We start from the raw sequence: 18,920 nt of genomic DNA, 5'->3' as shown, positions 1-18,920 counted from the left end.
TATCATGACAGAGAAATAGAGTGGTAGAGTAACTAACCCATTTCCATTCTTGTTTTTAAGTAGTCAGATTTATATCCAGTATATTATCCTCCTGTGAAGGGATAGCATGCTCAACTTCTCTCTCTCTCTCTCTCTCTCTCGATATACAGAGAAGGGAATTGAGGGTGTCATACTTACTGGTACTCAGTAGATGTAGCACTAGTAGTAACTGTGACTATTAACTCATATAAAGTGTAAGAAATCAGTGACCTAGTTGTGTGACTATAGTAGTATCATATACATGGGCTACTCTGCTAGTATTCATTATGGGTTGTTGAACTCTATCAACTCAGTGATTGATTTATTGATCAACCATATCCAATACAATGCATACCTTTCATGAAACAACTGAATAGTTTGCGCTGGAGAGCACTGCTACCAGCTTAGTAGTAGTACGTGCTAACTATGGACACTTTGTGCAAGTCTGCAGTCAAGCTTCTTGTCTGGTGATTATGGCCACCACACGGATCCAATCCGGCCCAAAAGGAGTTGACCAAAGTCTCTCGAGATTGAATCAAGAATAGTACAACACATGCATAGTTTGCATACCTCACTGACCCAACAGAAACATATACTTTACTCAAGAAAGGAAGGGATACCAAACAAAACCAAGCGCTATGCTTCATCACTCGTTCACGTTCACGTGCCCATGTACACTCTTTCAGTCACTCTCACTCCCTACGATACCTATGCCTATCTTGGAGCTCATTCGCTCTTGCTGCAGAACATAAGTGAGATAAGGATAAAAACAAAGCCAAGCCAAGCCCCATACTGGGCTGGGCCTATTGGCTGGCCTTTCGGCTCTCGTAATGCCCGCGCAAATCGTCTACTTCTTTCTGTAACCGGGTCAAATCGGCCAGAATGTCATGCGCGTTTGATGGATGTGGGACGAATTCGTCCTGTGTTACTGGCGCTGTTGGTGCCGCTGTTGTCTCGTCGGCTGGTCTGCCCGATCGGAGACTCTGACCAGTGCTGTCAATGCTGTGGTTGCTGGATCCGCGAGAGCGTCGCGGCGGCGGAGGTGGGGGAAGTGGGTTGTAAAGCGAAGTCCGCTTCGTCGACGATCCTGTTGACGTCGGATGTGACATTTCTGTGGGCGACACTGGTGCGGCTGCAGAGGGTTCCGGGCGCAGGGTTGAGGTCGCAGTATGCATGGGCTCCTCGGACGGATTACTGCCCGCGCGAGACTCTCGAGTTCGTGATGGGTTCAGAGACCAGCCGCCTGGACTGGACGGCGGAGATGATGACGATGATGCCGCGCTTGAGTCCTGTGCCACATGGATGGATAACCGCAATGGGTTGACTTTGGACATTGTGGTCTTCGACCGTCTCATCTGGCTGTGTCGTCGGCTTAGCGGTGGAGTTGGCGGTCGCTTGTGCTGCGATTGACTCCGCCGAAGGGACTCCGCCGACTGCTCAGTCGACCGCGGCTCATCTTTGGGCTTTGCGGAGAAGTAGTCGGACCCTGGTTGGGAGGGTCGGGGGGAGTATGATGGCTCAGATGGGGAGCCATGGAAAGAGAAGCGGTTGGTCGTCTTGCTAGGGGTAGTTTGGGCGAACGAGGGTGTGATACCAGGGCTAGGGGCGATTCGTTTCCCATGATGACTCTTGGGCGGAGGCGGAGGTACCCGGTCCCTGTTACCTGGACGGCTGGCAAGAGGACGTGAACTAGGATCTAATGATGGGGTCAAGCCCGACCCAGCTCGAGTAGCTGGACCAATACGCAGGTCGGACGGTCGAGATACATCCGTGGAGCTGCTGTCGGGCGTCCGGGTGCCTCCGTAAGACGTGGATGAACGCGTCGACACATTCGAACCAGCTACGGGCGCATTCTCGCGAGGTGTGCCAGCCTGTTCCGGGTCTACTGGACGATCATGGGTGCTCCTCTGTGCTGGGAGCGTAATGGCTGCGGGCGGCGCGGATCTCCTGGAGGATAAGGCTGGGTCTGGAACGGTCCTGATCGATGGCAGGGAGCGATCATCGTCCCGGGAAGGTGGGTGAGCGACCTGGTAGGTGCGTTTGGAATCTAATTCATCAATGTCCTCCTCTTCCTCCGCCTCTCCATCGTCATCGGTCGCATACGACTGCTGGTGGAAGGGGTCTGAAGTAGACTGGTCATCGGAGGAGGCCGTATCGTCGGGATCCGGGGTCAAGGATGCGGGAGGGGTTCGAGGGACAGAGCGGAACGAGGTGGAAGGGAAGGTCACGGAGGGAGCGGGTTTCGAGGGATACGAGGTGAAGGAGGGCTGAGGCAGAGACTGAGGTAGAGAAGGTGCCGGAGCAGGAGCAGGAGCAGCGAAGGTGGTATCTGGGATGGAGAAGGTCAGCATCATGGGTCAGGGACAGCTCCGTCCATCTCGTCCGACCAGCACGCGACGAACGGTGCGCAGGAACCGGAATTGCCGGACGGACTCACTCTCGGGCTTCTTAGGGCGGAAAGGATTTAATCCAGACATCGCGGAGGAGAAGGGCAGCACTGACCATGAGAGCAAGGAAGAAGGAAAGGAGGATTGATGGAAGAGAAGGGGGAAGGAAGGGAAGAGGGAGAGGGAGAGAGAGAGAGACGGAGAGGGCAAGTAGCGGAAGACAAGCAAGTCAACAACTGGAGAAAGAGAGACTCTCGGCCACAACCTTACTTTTTAGTATTTAATTAGTTACTACTCCTTAGTCCTAGTTTAGTTCCCTTTGGCTCTTACTTTCAAGGTTCCGCGGCTTCCACTACAAGGTTCATAGACTACTATGAACTACTAGATGTGCATACATAGTAGTATAGTATATGTCGGTAAATAGTAGTTCTCACATGCTGCATTCTGCCTGGGTCGTATTTGCCCTCTCTTCACTCCTCATATTCACGGTCACTCTCACACCCACATATTGAAAACAAAAGAGAACATGGATAGATCAATGGGGGGGAAAAAAATAGAGATAATAATATCGGGGGTAAGAAATGAAAAAAACAAAAAGAAGAAATAAGGATATATATGGTACAGTGAAGAATGGTAGATCGGTAGTCGAAGAATATACCAAGCCACGCGGAACCCGACGGACCCTCCCAATAAACACCTCTTCCAGTTATACAGTCAGTTAAAAGAAATGAGAAAGATAAAAAGGAAAGATATCGAATGAACGCGTGCAATCACAAATGGTCGTCACAAGAGTAAAGCCCTCCCTCGAAGGTCAATGCCCGAGAAAGCCTGGGTATCAACTCGCCCGTGTATCACGAAAACAATGTCCGCCCGTCGGTCTTCCCCCTCCCCCCTTCAGTCCCTAACCATGCAAAAAGAAATCAAATGCAATCTCTTGTTTCTTTCCGTAGTCTATCGTCGTCGTCTTAGCTTTCCTCGTAAACATGCCACTCTTCGTTGCCGAAGAATGACTGCGCCAGCCCCTTGCCGCTCTCGGTCGGTTGGCTGAACGCCACCTGCTCCTTGGGGATTTCCATCCCGTAGATGAAGTTGCTCACCACGCAGTCTAACAGATCCATGGCAATACCTTTCCGGCGTGAAGAGCCCGATGTCCATATGCGCGAAATGCCCACGATGGCCGGGTGCCTTTCCTCTCCCACCGTGACCGACGAGTCCGGTCCATTGCCCGAAACGGCCGACTTCTTGACCGGCCGTGACTCCCAAATCCGCTCCGTCAAGCATGCCCCTACACATCGACTGTCCTTCATGTGCAGAAACACCTTGTACCGGTCCACTTTCTCCGGTACTCCGTTCTGTTGCAGATGCTTGGGCGCTTCCGTTTGACTCCACAGAACCTCATCCTCGATCGTCGGGGATGACAGCTCCTTGCAAATGACCTCCAGCACCTTCTTCGCTTGGTTCTTCGCGGTCGGCGATGCCTTGCGATCCACAATGACCACATATCCCTCGTCAAACCGTGTCGCTTCGTAGACCCAGCGTGATGCGTTGGCCCGCATAAAGGCCTTCCCCAGATCTACCCCTGTGGAGTTCATATCGTGAAACTTCTTATGCAATGCCGCATCCTCCGTGTTCGACGGCACGTACTCCATGCCACAAGTTGCACACGTCCTCCGTACTTCGTGGCCCAGGTCGATCTGCATCTGTTTCAAGACCGGCGGCTGCTGCGGCTGCGGCGCTTTCTTCTTGGGCGGGTCCACCGAGGCGCGCACGCTGTTAGAGTTGACTTCGGTGAGTGGGGTGCCATTGGTGGTGCCGTTGATGGTGGTGGTGGTGCCATTCGTGACAGGTGTGCCATTGCTGGCATCCTTGGTGGCGGACTGTTTACGCTTCAGGAAGGCAAACGTGGGTTTCCGCGTATTGGCGGGAGGGGGGCTTAATCGCGGTGGGGGAGAAGATGGGGGTGTCGACAGATCATCTTCCTGCGTGCCTTCGGAGAGAAGAATAGAATTGCGACGCGACGGACTGGACATGATGGCGGCGGAAGACTCGCGGATGGCATATTGGATGCTATTTTCGGCTTCGTCGGAATCATTGCCGGATTGGACGCGTCGTTTTTTGGCGGCAGGCCGTTGGTCATCGTCGTAGACGCGCCAAAGTGGCCGTCCGTAAGTTTTCATCATGAGACCTCTGCGTGGGGGAAAAATCAAGAGGGGAGCGTGTTAGTTGGGAGTGGCGGCAACCAAGGGATAAGGGAATTAAGGAGCAGGGGCATGATTTCAACAACGTACCGCTTGAATGAGTTTGTCACAGTCCACGGCATCTCCCTTTCTGATGTACCAGAGGCATTCAAGCGAGGTAAAACATTTATGGCAGTGGTCGTAATTCTAGATGGAAGAGTAGGAGGTAGGAAGGAGAAAGTAGGAGGAAGAAGAAATCGAGAGAAGCAGGGAGAGCCGATCGATGATGCAGTGGAATGAGCTGCCTGACGGAATGCCAGGAAATTATTATGGATTGGGAAGGGCGGATTTGGCGGTCGCCGATCGACGGGAAACGCGTGAGAATCACTGGTCTAAACCACATTCAGTCATATTACTGCCTTTTCGTTTTTTAACCCTTTATATAGTTAGTTAGTTACTCACCAGCTGATGAATGATGAGGATGATGATGATGATGATGATGACACGGATGAGAGTGTGAATCAGCAGAGGCAGCAGCTGATATTTATTCCCTTTTTTCCTTTTTTTTTTTTCTTTTATAATAATTTGATATTCCCGTGTATCAGCAAGTTCTAAGCTGATGATGATGCTGCTCCCCCCCACATCCCAGCTATATAACTAACAATGATGAAAATAACCCACGGTGGCGTCGTGTCCGCAGGATGCAACAACAGAGTCATGAATGAAGGTTCATTCATTCAGAACCACCAACCACCTCCGAATACTAGTTGAAAAGTACTTTGAACAAGGTGATACGTGTGGAACACCCACACTCACTGGCAGCCAAAGAAATGTGAAGCAGATGAAAGATTCAAATCACAAACGCCTCAGCTGTTACTGGACGAACGAGAGAATGAGCTTACTTTATGAGTAAAGTTCCCAGGTCGATGCTGTGCCATCGACTTCATTCTGCCGTCCCGTACTTCGCCTCCTTATATCATGAGCCCCCAACCAACCAGACTCTGTGGTGCAACACCACTCCTGACTAGTAGTGGACTCTTCCCGTATGTATGAACAAGTCGGTGGCAGCTGAGGTGGCCAGCCTCGTCACTTCCATCTTCCCTCTCCTGGTGATGATATACACGATTAAATAAAACTAAATTTGATTCATCCCATTTCTCCCATTCGTGCATCTCCCCGTTCGTCTCTTCTGTCACTCCACCTAGTATACTAGTAGTATTTGATGAGTGGCTCCGTACTCCGTACGCACACAACAATCCATCCATCGTTAACAACCCTACTAATGGTGTGAGGCAAATTCCACCAGATCGACTGGAAACCAGCGCCGTTCTCAGTCTTTCTCTTCACTCTTTTTCTTTTTCTGTCTGGTCTTATCGCTCCCCCAACCTCGCCCTTGCTGAACAAACGAACCAACACCGATGCCTTACTGGGCCACAGCCATGTTCTGGCACTGCCTTGCCGGCAATTGACTTGCAGCTCGGGTCCTCAGCTTTGTTCCGGGATTGGCTGTGATGGCTACACAGGGCTCCCGGCTGATCTTGATCTACTTAACACATCGGTGGCCTCTCTCTATCCCTTCCCCTCTCATCTGTTTCTGATTTATTTTGTCTCTTCCCTTGTCTGAAAATGGCTATGTGATCCATTCTTGGGCTGCTCCAGGCCAGCTGTCACACCACATGGGGGGTGGGTTGTCTTTTTAGGTCCTTACATGATGTGTCTTCATGTCATCGCAGCCTAGACTGGCCAAATACGTAGCCAACAACCCAAAGCAAGTCACTCCAAGTCAAAGCAAATCACTGACAGCCGGATCGAAGATGCCGATCGTGAGGACCGATCATGAGAACGCAGATCGTCCATCTAGGTAGCTTATTTGCTTTTTCTCTATCTCCTCACTGTCCCTCTTCCAAGGCAAGACTTGTCACCTTTCGCCTCCCGTCCTGTGAGGGGGGGTTTGCCAGTGGATGGTAGATCCGACGCCTCTGATTGCTTCCATTCAGTTGAACCTGTACAGAGAATTGCATTCCTCCATCCCTCTCAATGACTAAATAGATAGATAGTACAGCTGCTGCAGCTGCTGCGAACCCCAATCAAGGAGATGAAGTCAGTTCGGATGTATATGGACAGATCCGAGGCGGGGCACCACAACCGGCTTCCCATCAAACGACTGTACTGTTACAAACTGGTCAGATGCCGATGCGACAAGCTGTCATCGGTAGAACAATGATGTCTTTTCTAGAGGCTACTTGGAGCACACAGTGGCCCGGCAGTCACGCCTCTGTGTAACCGGGAGGGTTACACTTCAGGGTACTGTGTACGAGGGTATCTCCTGCAAAGGTGGGCATGGGCCAGGAATCCGGAGATACTGCCATGGTGGGGGGGGGGTTAATCCGACAGATGCTTGATGAAGAGTTCAGGAGGTGACGGGGAAAGGAGGAAGGGCGTTGCGAGCCGTAATGTTAGTTAATGAGTCTTACATCTGAGTAAGACACGGAGTAAGACAATCAACTAGTTAGCTAGTTAGCTAGTGACACTTCCTAAAGGAGTAACTAACTCGTTAACGGGTTTTGAGGTCAGGAACCGAGCCAGTGATCCGTCTATTTAATCCGAGTACGAGACAGAGAGAGAGAGAGAGGCCATGGTGGTCAGCAGGTGACTACTTACTATTCCCGAGTCACTAACTCACTCACTCACTCTTCATCTAATCACACATTCAAACCCCGAGTGAAGGAAGCTAACGAGGCTGACGGATGCGAATCTGGCGTGAAGAAAAGCAAAGCAGACCAATGATGGCAGGAAGAGGAATGCACCGGTCCAATGCATTGCTGATCGGAGATTCCACGATAATCTCAGGTCATTGGACCAAGCCATGTTCTAGTTGAGACTTTTAGCCCATGAGAAGGAAGGAATCCATCAATGCATGGATGGGCCCGGCGGGCACATTCTGCAACTTGTTCATCGCTACTACTATCCCAGTAAGTCAGTACCTACATAGAGTTGTTTACAGGCATATACTATATCTATCAGTATCAGAGGTAGCTGTCCTTGGGTTGCTGGATGGCTGGACCGAAATGTATGGAACCGGGAAATGACACTAGCAAAGAGAGTTTGGAACCAAGACGAGATTTCTGCATTGTTTTTCCATCCCGAAACTCCGCCGGGCGGCCAGCCCCCAAACTGCCACCAATGGATTACCCCGGCGCTGCTAACTGCTACTGACTGCTGCTACTGCTGTCTTCTGTCGCTCTCGGGGACTTTTTTTCTGGTCTTGATTTTTCGCCCATTCTTCTGCCCTTCAAGTGAGGGGAATCTGCATTGCGATAACGTGAGAGACACTGTCAGAGAGAATAAGAAGGAAGGGGGCAGAAAAGAAAATCCAAAAGAAAAAAGGGAAAAAAGGAAAATTGAAAAGCTATTGCTTTGCTGCTCACACCATCGTTTTATTATAAACTCCCGTTGAGCCTAGTCTCCTTCTTCATCGCCGCCTTCGTTTTCCCATCTTTTTTTTCCTCTCGTACTTTTCCTCGCTTTTTACTCTTTTTTTCCACTTCCCCAAACCTCCGTTGCGGTCTCAATTCCCCAATTAATCTCAACCAGCAACATTCCAAGAGAGGAATATAGTTGCAGGTATAATTCCAAGGATTGAGAAAAGCTCTGCTTCGGGATTCCTCTTTCATCTTGCACCATCACCCATCAATCAATTCGCATCATGTCGGATCCTATCCAGGTTGCCGGGAAGAGAAAGCGTGCCAGTACGTTGTTCCCCCTCCCCAATTGCAATTTAAACCCGCGGTTCGCTCTTCAATCGCTCGCTGCTTTTCCCTGCGTTTCCCTGCTTTTCTCCCCCCAAAACTTCTCAGCCTTGCTGTCATCTCATGTACAGCCGGTGACAACCTCGTGCTATTCCCCGCCTGATTTTTCTTATCGCCAACGCGGGAGATCAACATTCCTTTTTTTTCTCTCTTACTTTTCCTTCACGGCTGTCTTTCTTTGTCTTTAGCAAACTCATCATCCATTATCTGATGGGTTAATTCCCTGCATCGCTATTCTTTCTACGTTGTTTGTCACTTTCACAATCACCTTTTTTTTTCCTGTTCTGTCTCTGTGATACGTCCTGTCTGTCGCATCACCCAGTGTCCAGCTTCATCTCAGCTCTGCTTCACAATCTTCAACCGACCGCGTGGATTTGTCTTTTTTTGCTATCACCATCAAAAATGGTTGCTGACTCGACTGAACCTGCAGGGACGCAATCCTGCCCGCCTCCCGAATTGCCCCAGCTCGTTGCGGAACAGCACACTCCCATCCCTGCTCATGACAAGGAGACCCAGCGTCTGATTGTCGTTCTCTCCCATGCCAGCTTGGAAACCTACCGGGCTTCCAGCGGACGCAATGGCTCCGGTCGTGATGAGAAGTACTCCCTGCTCAACAGCGATGAGCACATTGGTGTCATGCGTAAGATGAACCGGGATATCAGTGAGGCTCGTCCGGATATCACACATCAGGTTAGTTGCTCTGTCTGGAATAGCCAGCAATGGTTTGGTGGCTTGTTGCTAATGATGAACGCTCGTTAGTGCCTGCTCACCCTGCTCGACTCCCCCGTGAACAAGGCGGGTAAGCTGCAGATCTTCATCCACACTGCCAAGGGTGTCTTGATCGAAGTGAACCCTAGCGTGCGCATTCCTCGTACCTTCAAGCGTTTCGCTGGTTTGATGGTGCAGCTGCTGCACCGCCTCTCCATCCGTTCCACCAACTCCCAGGAGAAGCTCCTGAAGGTCATCAAGAACCCCATCACCGACCACCTCCCCCCCAACTGCCGCAAGGTGACCCTCAGTTTCGAAGCCCCCGTGGTGCGCACTCGCGACTACATCGAATCGCTGGGCCCCAAGGAGAGCGTCTGTATCTTCGTGGGTGCCATGGCCAAGGGACACGATGACTTTGCCGACTCCTTCAAGGACGACACGATTTCCATCAGTAACTACAGCTTGAGTGCCAGTGTCGCATGCAGCAAGTTCTGCCATGCCGCCGAGGAGGTGTGGGACATTGTCTGAGCGCAGGACCTCGGACGCTCCTATCCCGCTTCTCAGGAATGGCCAAAGCTTGACGAGGTGACGAATTTCCTTGCGCCCATACATCTGAAATGGTACGATCGAGAAACGGTCAGCGGGTCCTAGCTCGGGGACAAACCTGTCTTCCGCGCGTTGTTCGCGTATTCTCTCTGCCTTGGGTGTATTTGCATCGCTTGCTGTTCTCTGCACGTCTTGATGGGTTTTCGTGTCTGTTTTCTTGCGCCTCGCGTTGCGGTCGCCGCTAGACTGCTGGATGCGATATCTGGAAACTAAGATCGCCTCATTTATTTGGACCCCGTGATGAACTGGCAGGCCCTCTTTGCTTCGGCGGGCCTGCGCCGGTGGGTAGGTGTCACGGCACGACCCACCGGCCCCCAGTTTCTTCTGATCGATCCCTCTGTTTTGAGTTCTGCAGGTTCGAATGCCTCGACGAGGATCTGGGTTTTTTTTCTTCCAAATATCTAGGTGGGTGTGATCTAATCACTGTAATCTGCAACACCCCATCCGGGGTGTTGTACACTTGTTGCAGTCTCGCATGCGAGATCTTATCTATATAGCAGCACGAATACACCAGATACATTTACCATCGAGGCACAACCATGGACACGGAGGTCTGACACCCGCCGTTCAGCCCCTGCCCAGATACTCGATCCTACTTCCTCCCCCCTTTTGTCTTCCCTTACAGACTTTGATGATCCTAAATGGTCCTCTGATCGGATCACTAGTATCGAGTAGAATACCTGTCAGTAGTAGACCCAGCTGTAGATGCCCGTAGCCACAGGGAGAGGGGCTCCCTGGAGACCCGGAAATTCAGATGGAAGCTGGTGGCCCTTGCGCCGGTGACGTTCACTGTGTGATGGTGCCAATTAGCCAATTGGCCGGAGGACTCGAGCCGGTCGGACCATGAGGATGGTGGGAATCATCTGGAGGCACGAGAGTGACCGTAGAAGCAGGAAAGAAGCAGAACAAGTGGGAAACCCAGCGAACAGAAGGAGAGGGAGGGGCTGCACATGATGAGGAGGGGAAGAGTGGGTTTGTGCCTGAGGCTGGCCCCGCCAGTGTCTCTCCCCGACTGATTGACTCACTTTCCCTTTTCTCTCTTTCTCTGTCGATACTCCATACTTCTCATCCCTCTCTCCCTCGTCTTCCTTCTCTCTTCCTTCTCGGGTGAGAGACGGGAATCCCGACTATCGCTGACTCACACCTTTGAGCTCTTGGAATTTGTCAGGGAGTCTCCCAAAGTAGCACTAGCAACAGTATTGATGGGCAGGTCAATCGGGTGGTCCCGGTGGCTGGGGACGGAGTCTTCTGTTCGACGTGGCATGCAGCCATCGCAGCAAGTGGATCGCCCACCGGGTTCGAATGGATAACTCCGTACATGAAACCAATGGAGCATCTCAATCATCCATCTAGTCATTTGACGACGCTACAAACACCGATGATGCTGTTGGCTGATGAGCCATCCCATCCACTTCCGGCGAGAAACGGATATCACCGTATACCACCAAGTAACTCCATGATGACAGAATGATGGTGATATTCACCTCCTTTTCTTCGTCATTTTCCGGAAAGAATCTTGATTCTAGATGCTCCTATACGGAATATACCTTTCTTTTTGTCGTGCCGGGAGGGTATGATCCACGCCGCAGCATCGCCGGACTGGAGGAACATCTGGCGGTCAGATCGCACCGGCCGGCGACTAACAGCAGCAAATGTGCCCGAAGCAGGAACAAAACCCCCCCATCGGTCAAGCAGATTTGCCCCTCAGTGGCTCCCCTCCTTCTCTCCCTACTATTATTCCTCAACACGGCTGCTTGCTGACATGCCCGTATGCGATTCGTTGTTCCCTCGTGATTGGCGACCTCCCCAAGGCGTTTGTCTGATGTCCAATCCTGGGCCCTAGCCGAGTGAGCCCGTCGTTACAATCAATGATTTAGGTTAGGTCTTCAAGAAATCCAAGGGAATTTCCCCCCAATCCCTTCTTTGACGCCGGTCTACGCACCTGTCGCGGTTTCAGCGTCTGTTTTTCGTTTGGTAGCTGCCGTCTCCACCACTGCCAATCCCCTTCATCCACCTTGTCCTGGACCCTCTCGCCTCACTCGAATTCCCTTTTGGACAAGATGCTGCTGTCTACCCTTGGCTCCTGCGTAGTCCCCACCGTTTTCTGATAGGCGCCCCGTCCGCCGCGACAGGGCCACCTACAGCACCGTCCGCCAGTCTTTCCCCACGATGACCTGGCGGCCATCTTGAGTTTTCGTACCCCTCGATATTAGCTACACCGAAAAAATAACATCATGGGTCGTCTGAGTATGTGTCAGAGTGGGTGGCGGCCTTGCGATAGCACCCTCCGAGCCTATCCCCTTTGGCAACTTCCTGCAGACTGAGCCTAGACGATGTTGATGCCTCGTGGATTATACTGGGCATCGTTCGGATGCCGTGCGAGTCTATGCAAGCCTGCCTGCGATAACCGGCCTAGTCTAGTCGTGCTCCACGGTTGGAACAACTGGTCGAGTTTCCATGATAATTTGCTCCCCCTGTAAGCTTCTGACCGCTCGTGATTGGATCCCAAGTTGGGCATTTCGGGGGCATACTCCTGAAGTCCTAAGGTTGGTCTGCATCTTGCCTTGAAATACTAGTGCTGCTTCTCGCCGGCTTCTCTCCATTCCTCTCTCATGATTTCATGGGTCTCTCCTATCTGTCTCTCCAGTCTTGGTGTATATATATCCTCCTATTCTCTTACTCGCTTCTGAGTCTGCAATCGACTTTTTGATCTCTCCTGTTGGTGGATCTCTCTCCATCCGAGATCTACTATTTATCCTGTCTCGCTGCTCCCCCTCCATACCTCTTTTTTCTTCCCCTGACTTCACCTCTTTATACCACGACTCGCAAAGGGATATACCCAGCGAGTCCACACAGACATGCCCGTCTCCCACCTCACCCTGACGGTTGCTCACCTGCCTACCTCCACATCTTTCTTCCTTTCCTGCCTACAACCTCTGGGGTACCAATTCATTGGACGTCACGATGACTACATTGGTTTCGGTCAAAAGACCGGCGAGCCTGCAGATTTCTGGATCACGGAACAAAAACCTGGGTAAGTGTCCGTCAATGCTATTGAGTGGTGTTACAAGAACTAACTGTGACCTTGCAGCGTACCTGCAGGTGCCGCTCATGTCGCCTTTCCTGCAGCATCCAAGGATGCTGTGAGCACCTTCTTTATCAATGCCCTCAAGGCAGGAGGCAAGATCCATGGCGAGCCCAAGCAACGTGACTCCGACTCTGGTTACTACAGCGCCGCCGTCATCGACTTTGATGGCAACAGCATTGAGGCAGTATACCGGCCTAGCATCTCATCAGCCCGCTCAGAGGTCCGGTCCGTGGCCAAGTCGGAAGCCAGATCTGAAGCCAGGTCTGAGCTCACTAGGCCAGCCCTGGCTTTGCTCGAGAACGGCTCGGTTGTATCGAAGGCGACCAGCAAAGCCAGCTCCGTCCGTCCCGAGAGTGTTGCGCCTCCCAAGTCTGAAGCTCGCTCGTATGTTTCCAGGTCCTCGACGGCCGTGGACAGAGCGCCTCCCCCGTACGAGCGCGCGCCGTCCACCATCAGCGTTAGCCGTGAATCCCAGCAGCCTCGCGAGATGCAGCCAGCCCCGTCGCCCACGTATATTGTGCACCACACAACTCACACCACCACTCAGCAGAAGACTGACGATGGTAAGACGGCCAAGACCATTGTCGGTACCCTGATTGGCGCAGCGGCTGGCGCTGCACTCGCATATGCCATGACCAAGTCCGACTCCTCCGAACAACATTCTGAGGGCAGTACCCCTCCCCCGCAGTATTCGCCGCGGGACATTGTCCAGATGCTCTCTCCGTCCCAAGCACCCTCTCAAGCCCAGGAAGAATACCCTGGCTACAAGGCTATCGAGGCTCCTCCCCCGCGGAGCGTTTATTCTTCTCGGTCGGATGCCCGCCCGGGCCTCACCCGCAGTGTTACCTCGAAGAACCCTCGCGCAGACACCATCTACGAGGGCACGGAGTTTGTTCCACGCGGTGGCAGCGTCTACCTCGATGAGAATGGCCGTCGGGCCTCCGAGGGCAGCGTGTACACCACCAAGGATATCCCCCTGCGGGCGATCGAGTATGCCCCGCCGGCCGATTCCCGTGGCTACCAGAGCACCCTGGTCAGCAGCTTCCGTGAGGATAAGTCGCGGGCGATGGATGGTGGCAGTGTCTACTCATCCGCCACGGTTCGGCCTCCCTCCAAGGCCAACTACCAAGAGTCCCATCACAGCTCTCATCACTCCTCGCACCATTCCTACCACTCCGTGAGCCGATCGCAAGCCGGCAGCACCGCCTCTTCCAACCGCACTGCCCGCCAGGTTCCTCTCCCTGAGGGATCCATTGCCTCTTTCGCCTCCTACCGCAGCGGTGCCAAATCGGGCGTCTCCGCTCGTGAGGTTCCTCTTCCCGAGAGTGTCGTCGACCTCGACGTCCAGAGCCACGTCACCCCTGACGACTCGATCAGTCAAGTGGACGACTCCCGGCGGTCCTCCTACTCGCACCGGTCGCATGCTTCCAAGAGCCCTTCCAAGGTGTCGAAGCACTCCAAGTTCGACGAGCCCGTCAAGCCCAGCGACAGTGTCAGCCAAGTCTCTACCAACGTCTCCAGAGCGTCTCAGCGGACCATGAAGGCCGGTGGTAGTGGTGGTGGCGGCAGTGTCGCACCGTCCAAGGCTGCCTCGAAAGTGAGTCGCCGAACTGCCAGCCAGGTGGCTTAGCTTCTGCACATTTTACATTCTTCTTTTCTCCTTGTTTGAACGCAGCTTCACATGGCTGTGATAATTATACACCATCATATTTGCATTACAGACCTTGTATGTGAGGCACAACTGTTACTCTACTACACTTTTACATATTGGTTTGGGGAAAGCATGAAACCTGGCGTTTGATTTATATGTTATTCAATGGGTTGGTCGTGTTCTTCAGATATATTTCGTTGGCATTTATCTGCGACTATATACTATACTATACGTACAGCATAAGAATGTTTGAATCTCTGCATTTCACATCTTTCTATCTTGCATGATCATTAGTTGTTGCTCTAGCGATTGGGCGGGGGGGGGTTGTCAGTTTCAATCTGCATTAGTTAGGGCGAAGAAATATATGATAGGATACATGCACATAGATACCACAGGGAGGACTGCAAGACTACCTTCTAATTTTTATTCTTTTATCCTAAACAGATAGCAGCATTCACTCATTATTATTGATCGCGTACTAGCTTGGAAGTGTCCTACAAAGAGCTCTCTCTCTCTCTCTCTCTCTCACTGGAGGGATACGTAACATTACCATGAAATGTAGGTAGTACTACCACCATATATCTACTAGTAGTATCATCCACACTCTCTCAGAAATCTTACTATAAAGCTCTGCTTAGCATACTTATCCCCCTATCTGTCTATTCACACACATCATTAGCTCTTCTCGAATATTCTCAAATAAGGATTTTATGGTCTGCGACCAGCTTTGAAGCATTAGTACTATTAAGTATGTTGTTCAGTTGCTGTCAAGTCACAGCTACTTACAGCTTTTGGATTAATCTTCTCGGTGCGGAAGGGTTTATAAGGCATTAGTAAGTACTTGGGCTTCTATGCCGAGGCAATATACAATTGTGATTCACCAGATACTTACTATAAATGCGTGTCATGTGCGCTTTCTTTCTAGGCTGCATAAGTAATGAAAGAGTAACCAGCATTAGATGTAAGAGACTACTATGTAACACAGACCAAGCAAAACTACATAACGAGAAAGCATAAATCAACAACAGTACAAGAATATGACAGGACTTCCCAAATTGAACGAAAGACTTTCAATAGCTCCCATATCGGCATCAAAAGCTTCCATCAATAATAAGCGCAACCGTTCCCCAAAAACACATTGTATATGTAAAACCTGAACAAAGAATAAGGGCTGCAGATTCTTTATTTTAATAACGTCTGCCAATCCGTTGCATACATATAATCAAGTGTCGTCATATAGAGGCTGTATGAATCAAGTCTGCTCAAATCCGCCGTCTTGTGACTCGGCAGGAGGCTTTTGTTTGTAACGGAACTTGGAGGTACCATCTTCGTGCAGATGTCCCGTTCCTACTCTCCTCTTCGATTCATCAAGGAACTTGATGGTAAGAACCTTCTTGGGATCGGTTTTGTCTTTGTGGGATGTATGGAATTCGGTTCCTTCAATGCTCGCATACTTGATCCGAGGATCCTGCAACAATTAGCATGAGATCACAGTAGAAGAGCCAAGTAGCCTACTCACCCTTTTCTCTTGGTCGCTACAGTAGGTATCAACAAGAGTCGCGTGGCTTGGGTTTGGGAAGTCGTTCAGTGAGCACTTGCCAATGTAAGAGATGAGTCGGCGGATGATTCTAGACATGCCAGCAAGTATTGAAGATGGGTCAAGCAATGGAAGGAATTATAGTCAGAATATGCAAAACAGAATATATAAGAGATGTAGCTGGAATATGAAATGAGCATTGTTCTTGGACAGACAGGCGAACTTGGCCATGTTATATACCTTTCCTTGCCCAGTAGAATTACTATTCTTAGCCTTGCGCTGGAGTTTAGGAAACTCGTCGCGCTTAGGATATCCGAGACTTGGGAGGAGCCCATATTCCTGGCGGTTAAAGCAAGAAAGGATGTTCAAGCAGCTGTTTGGCTGTCTTGCGTTCCTCTGGCATCCACTTCAACATAGAGGTAATGAACGCCAAGAACAACTCTTTCTCGTCACCAGTAAGACGCTTCTCCAGAACATCAAGTGAAACTGCAGGTACTGGCGCTTCATCATGAGCAATCCAGCCACCTAGAACCATGTCAGTCTCGGCGTCAATTGAGAAGTGAGAAGGGTGTGTGCAATGAGGTGCGGGTACTAACCGCTGGGGTCGAAGCACTGCTCTGTCGTCTCGCTGCGCCGCACAAACTCGCTCGGTGGTGGCCCAATCAAGGCTACCATGAGGGCCAGGTGTTTGAACGGATCATGACCACCTCTGGGATCGAAAATATCTCCGAATAGATGCTGCCCCTCGAACAAGTCCCAAATCTAAACCCAGGATCAGCAAGGAAGGCAGTGCAGCGGCCAGAAACGGCGAGTAGCGGGCTAAACTTACGAGGCCTGCAAGGTTCCAGATATCGATGGCGCTTCCCCAAGGCATTTCGAAAATGACCTCTGGCGCTCTATAGATATGTGGTTGAACGAAAGGTCCCGACTCTTGTGTCTTGCCAATCCTTGCCTCGCCAAAATCGCATAACATTGGCAGTCCGTAGTTTTTACCTCCAGTCGGCCTGCGAAACTTTCGACTGGTGTAGATTATACGTGACTGGTCAATCATCTTGCGGGGGCTTGGGTCTATAGACTCCGCGGTTGCGAAGTCTGCCAGCATAGTGCTGTCTTCCAGACTGAGCATCAGATTGTCCGTCTTCAAGTCTAGTTAGTAAGTCCATGTCAGCTCAAAGCCATAGACGTCCGCAAAGAGGCATAAGGTCTTTCAGTACCAGTATGAATAACGTCGGCCTCAGAGTGCAAAAAATCAAGCGCTAATAGAAGCCGCTTGACAGTCATTTTAAGCAGAGGGAGGTCAAACGGCCTGGGATTCAATCTCAACATCTCAAGGAGGGTCATAGTCATGGGTTGCAGCACCAGGCATCGATGTGTACCTCCAGGGCCCTGGAGGTCGAACGAGTCATACAGCTCGCGGATCAGTGATTGCCCTGGGTGCGAAGAATCAACCCTAGTTAAGTGCTCATACACTCTCCATTCACGATCTGTCGCCGTAGGAGAATCTGGCAATGAGGTGGAGACCTTCAGTACCGTGTATTTATTGTTGACTCTTAGTCCATAGATAAGGTGTCAGAGAGCTCCGTCTCAAATTGGAGAATGGGGGAATAGTTGCGCACTGGAGATCTCGACACAGCCAACTCGTGGAGTATGCCCCATATCCGAGCTTTCCCGCAACTTCGTATCTGGTGTGATAGACATCGCCAATTTTGACTGGATAATAATGCGATGGTTGATAATATGGTAAGGTCTCTTCCTCGATTGGGGTTTCTGTAGGGAGACAATGCGCAACGCTACTGGACAGTTCCCTAGGTGACGGTCGCGTCCGCCGGAGGCTATTTGTGAAGGCTCTCAACATGAACGCCATTGAAATTCTACTGAATCTGCTCCGGCTCGCAATTAGATTAGGCAGGCTGAATCAGATGATGAGAGATGGATGAGGAAGGAACGACTTCAAACAAAGCCGAGCGCCAAAAGATCGGCGGAAGGATGGCATGCGCCGAACTAGCCTCAGGCACGAAGATGAGATAATATATCGATTGTTCTCAAAAGGACTCCATTATTTCTACGCTTGAATATAAAAATATCCAGACTGAAATCGCTCTCCTCACAGCTCTAACTGTTCAAGGTACCGTTTATAATAGGCTTTACTTAGTATCCAGAACCTTCTTAGTAGTAACTACTATAACTAAGGTCTGTAACCATGTGACTTACATAACATGGAGTAGTTCGTACTACTAGAAAGGCGCTCAGACATATTGTAGTATGATAATATGATGCACAATAAAATGGTAATTCATGTTGATACTGAACACCTTGTCGGGGAGACATACTGGTTTAAAAAGCACTGTTGTATAGACTCGCATCATATTGTTCGAGTGACCGGACGTCTGCTCTCTGGATCAAAGACTGTGATTACACCGCCAGTTTGGGTCCGGCTACTATGCATCTACAACAGTTGATGGTATCACGATCCACTGGTAATTGGTTCCTGCTAATGGTTCCTACTGATTGGTCCTACTGAAGAATACAAGCCACCAAATCCCTTACCAGCAGCATCGCCAATTAGCCAACCCTCACTTCCCTCATCTCCTCTCCTCATCCCCGGTTATCCATTTCCACCACCCAGAGGCTTCAGCCTCACGACCGTACCAGTACCCAGCATCCTCCCCTCAACCCCGACCCGAGGAATTATCGAAAACCACACCCTTCCTGGGGCCTTATGTTCATCAGGTAACATTTATCCGACTCCATTGAGTGAAAATAAAAAATGCCATGAATGCATAATGAAGAAGTGGTCATAATGATCGTTGGATATGACATTTCCCCCGCAAATAAAAAGGAGAAAGCGAAAATAAGGGGGTAAACGCGGAATTCCAGACACACGCAAATAGTTCACGGAGAATAACAAGGAAAGGATCTACGATCACGGTACGCCAGGC

At 50.8% G+C, this 18,920-nt stretch overlaps 6 protein-coding genes across 6 annotated transcripts; 2 read left to right on the top strand and 4 right to left on the bottom strand.

Moving 5' to 3' along the window:
- Positions 1-821: 821 nt before the first annotated feature.
- AKAW2_80909S (uncharacterized protein) lies at positions 822-2,495 on the bottom strand (the record flags this gene model as incomplete). Its single annotated transcript, XM_041681982.1, has 2 exons — positions 822-2,347; positions 2,456-2,495. 2 exons carry the CDS (start codon positions 2,493-2,495, stop codon positions 822-824), a joined length of 1,566 nt encoding a protein of 521 aa, XP_041548870.1.
- Positions 2,496-3,370: 875 nt separating this feature from the next.
- On the bottom strand, positions 3,371-4,725 carry ECO1 (ESCO family N-acetyltransferase; the record flags this gene model as incomplete). The annotated part of the gene is made up of 2 exons (XM_041681981.1): positions 3,371-4,592; positions 4,694-4,725. The coding sequence occupies 2 exons, from the start codon at positions 4,723-4,725 to the stop codon at positions 3,371-3,373; spliced, it is 1,254 nt and encodes a 417-aa protein (XP_041548869.1).
- A 3,563-nt stretch (positions 4,726-8,288) lies between these two features.
- Positions 8,289-9,627, top strand: EMG1 (18S rRNA pseudouridine methyltransferase; the record flags this gene model as incomplete). Its single annotated transcript, XM_041681980.1, has 3 exons — positions 8,289-8,331; positions 8,822-9,081; positions 9,151-9,627. 3 exons carry the CDS (start codon positions 8,289-8,291, stop codon positions 9,625-9,627), a joined length of 780 nt encoding a protein of 259 aa, XP_041548868.1.
- A 2,936-nt stretch (positions 9,628-12,563) lies between these two features.
- On the top strand, positions 12,564-14,423 carry AKAW2_80906A (VOC family protein; the record flags this gene model as incomplete). Its single annotated transcript, XM_041681979.1, has 2 exons — positions 12,564-12,739; positions 12,797-14,423. The coding sequence occupies 2 exons, from the start codon at positions 12,564-12,566 to the stop codon at positions 14,421-14,423; spliced, it is 1,803 nt and encodes a 600-aa protein (XP_041548867.1).
- Positions 14,424-15,696: 1,273 nt separating this feature from the next.
- Positions 15,697-16,080, bottom strand: AKAW2_80905S (uncharacterized protein; the record flags this gene model as incomplete). The annotated part of the gene is made up of 2 exons (XM_041681977.1): positions 15,697-15,912; positions 15,964-16,080. The coding sequence occupies 2 exons, from the start codon at positions 16,078-16,080 to the stop codon at positions 15,697-15,699; spliced, it is 333 nt and encodes a 110-aa protein (XP_041548866.1).
- A 247-nt stretch (positions 16,081-16,327) lies between these two features.
- AKAW2_80904S (putative protein kinase) lies at positions 16,328-17,845 on the bottom strand (the record flags this gene model as incomplete). Its single annotated transcript, XM_041681976.1, has 5 exons — positions 16,328-16,506; positions 16,578-16,743; positions 16,811-17,127; positions 17,196-17,530; positions 17,598-17,845. 5 exons carry the CDS (start codon positions 17,843-17,845, stop codon positions 16,328-16,330), a joined length of 1,245 nt encoding a protein of 414 aa, XP_041548865.1.
- Between the last annotated feature and the right edge of the window lie 1,075 nt (positions 17,846-18,920).

Source organism: Aspergillus luchuensis, chromosome 8, assembly GCF_016861625.1.
Source record: "Aspergillus luchuensis IFO 4308 DNA, chromosome 8, nearly complete sequence".
NCBI classification, from domain to species: Eukaryota; Fungi; Ascomycota; class Eurotiomycetes; order Eurotiales; family Aspergillaceae; genus Aspergillus; species Aspergillus luchuensis.
This window is presented reverse-complemented; position numbering and strand designations above follow the sequence as displayed.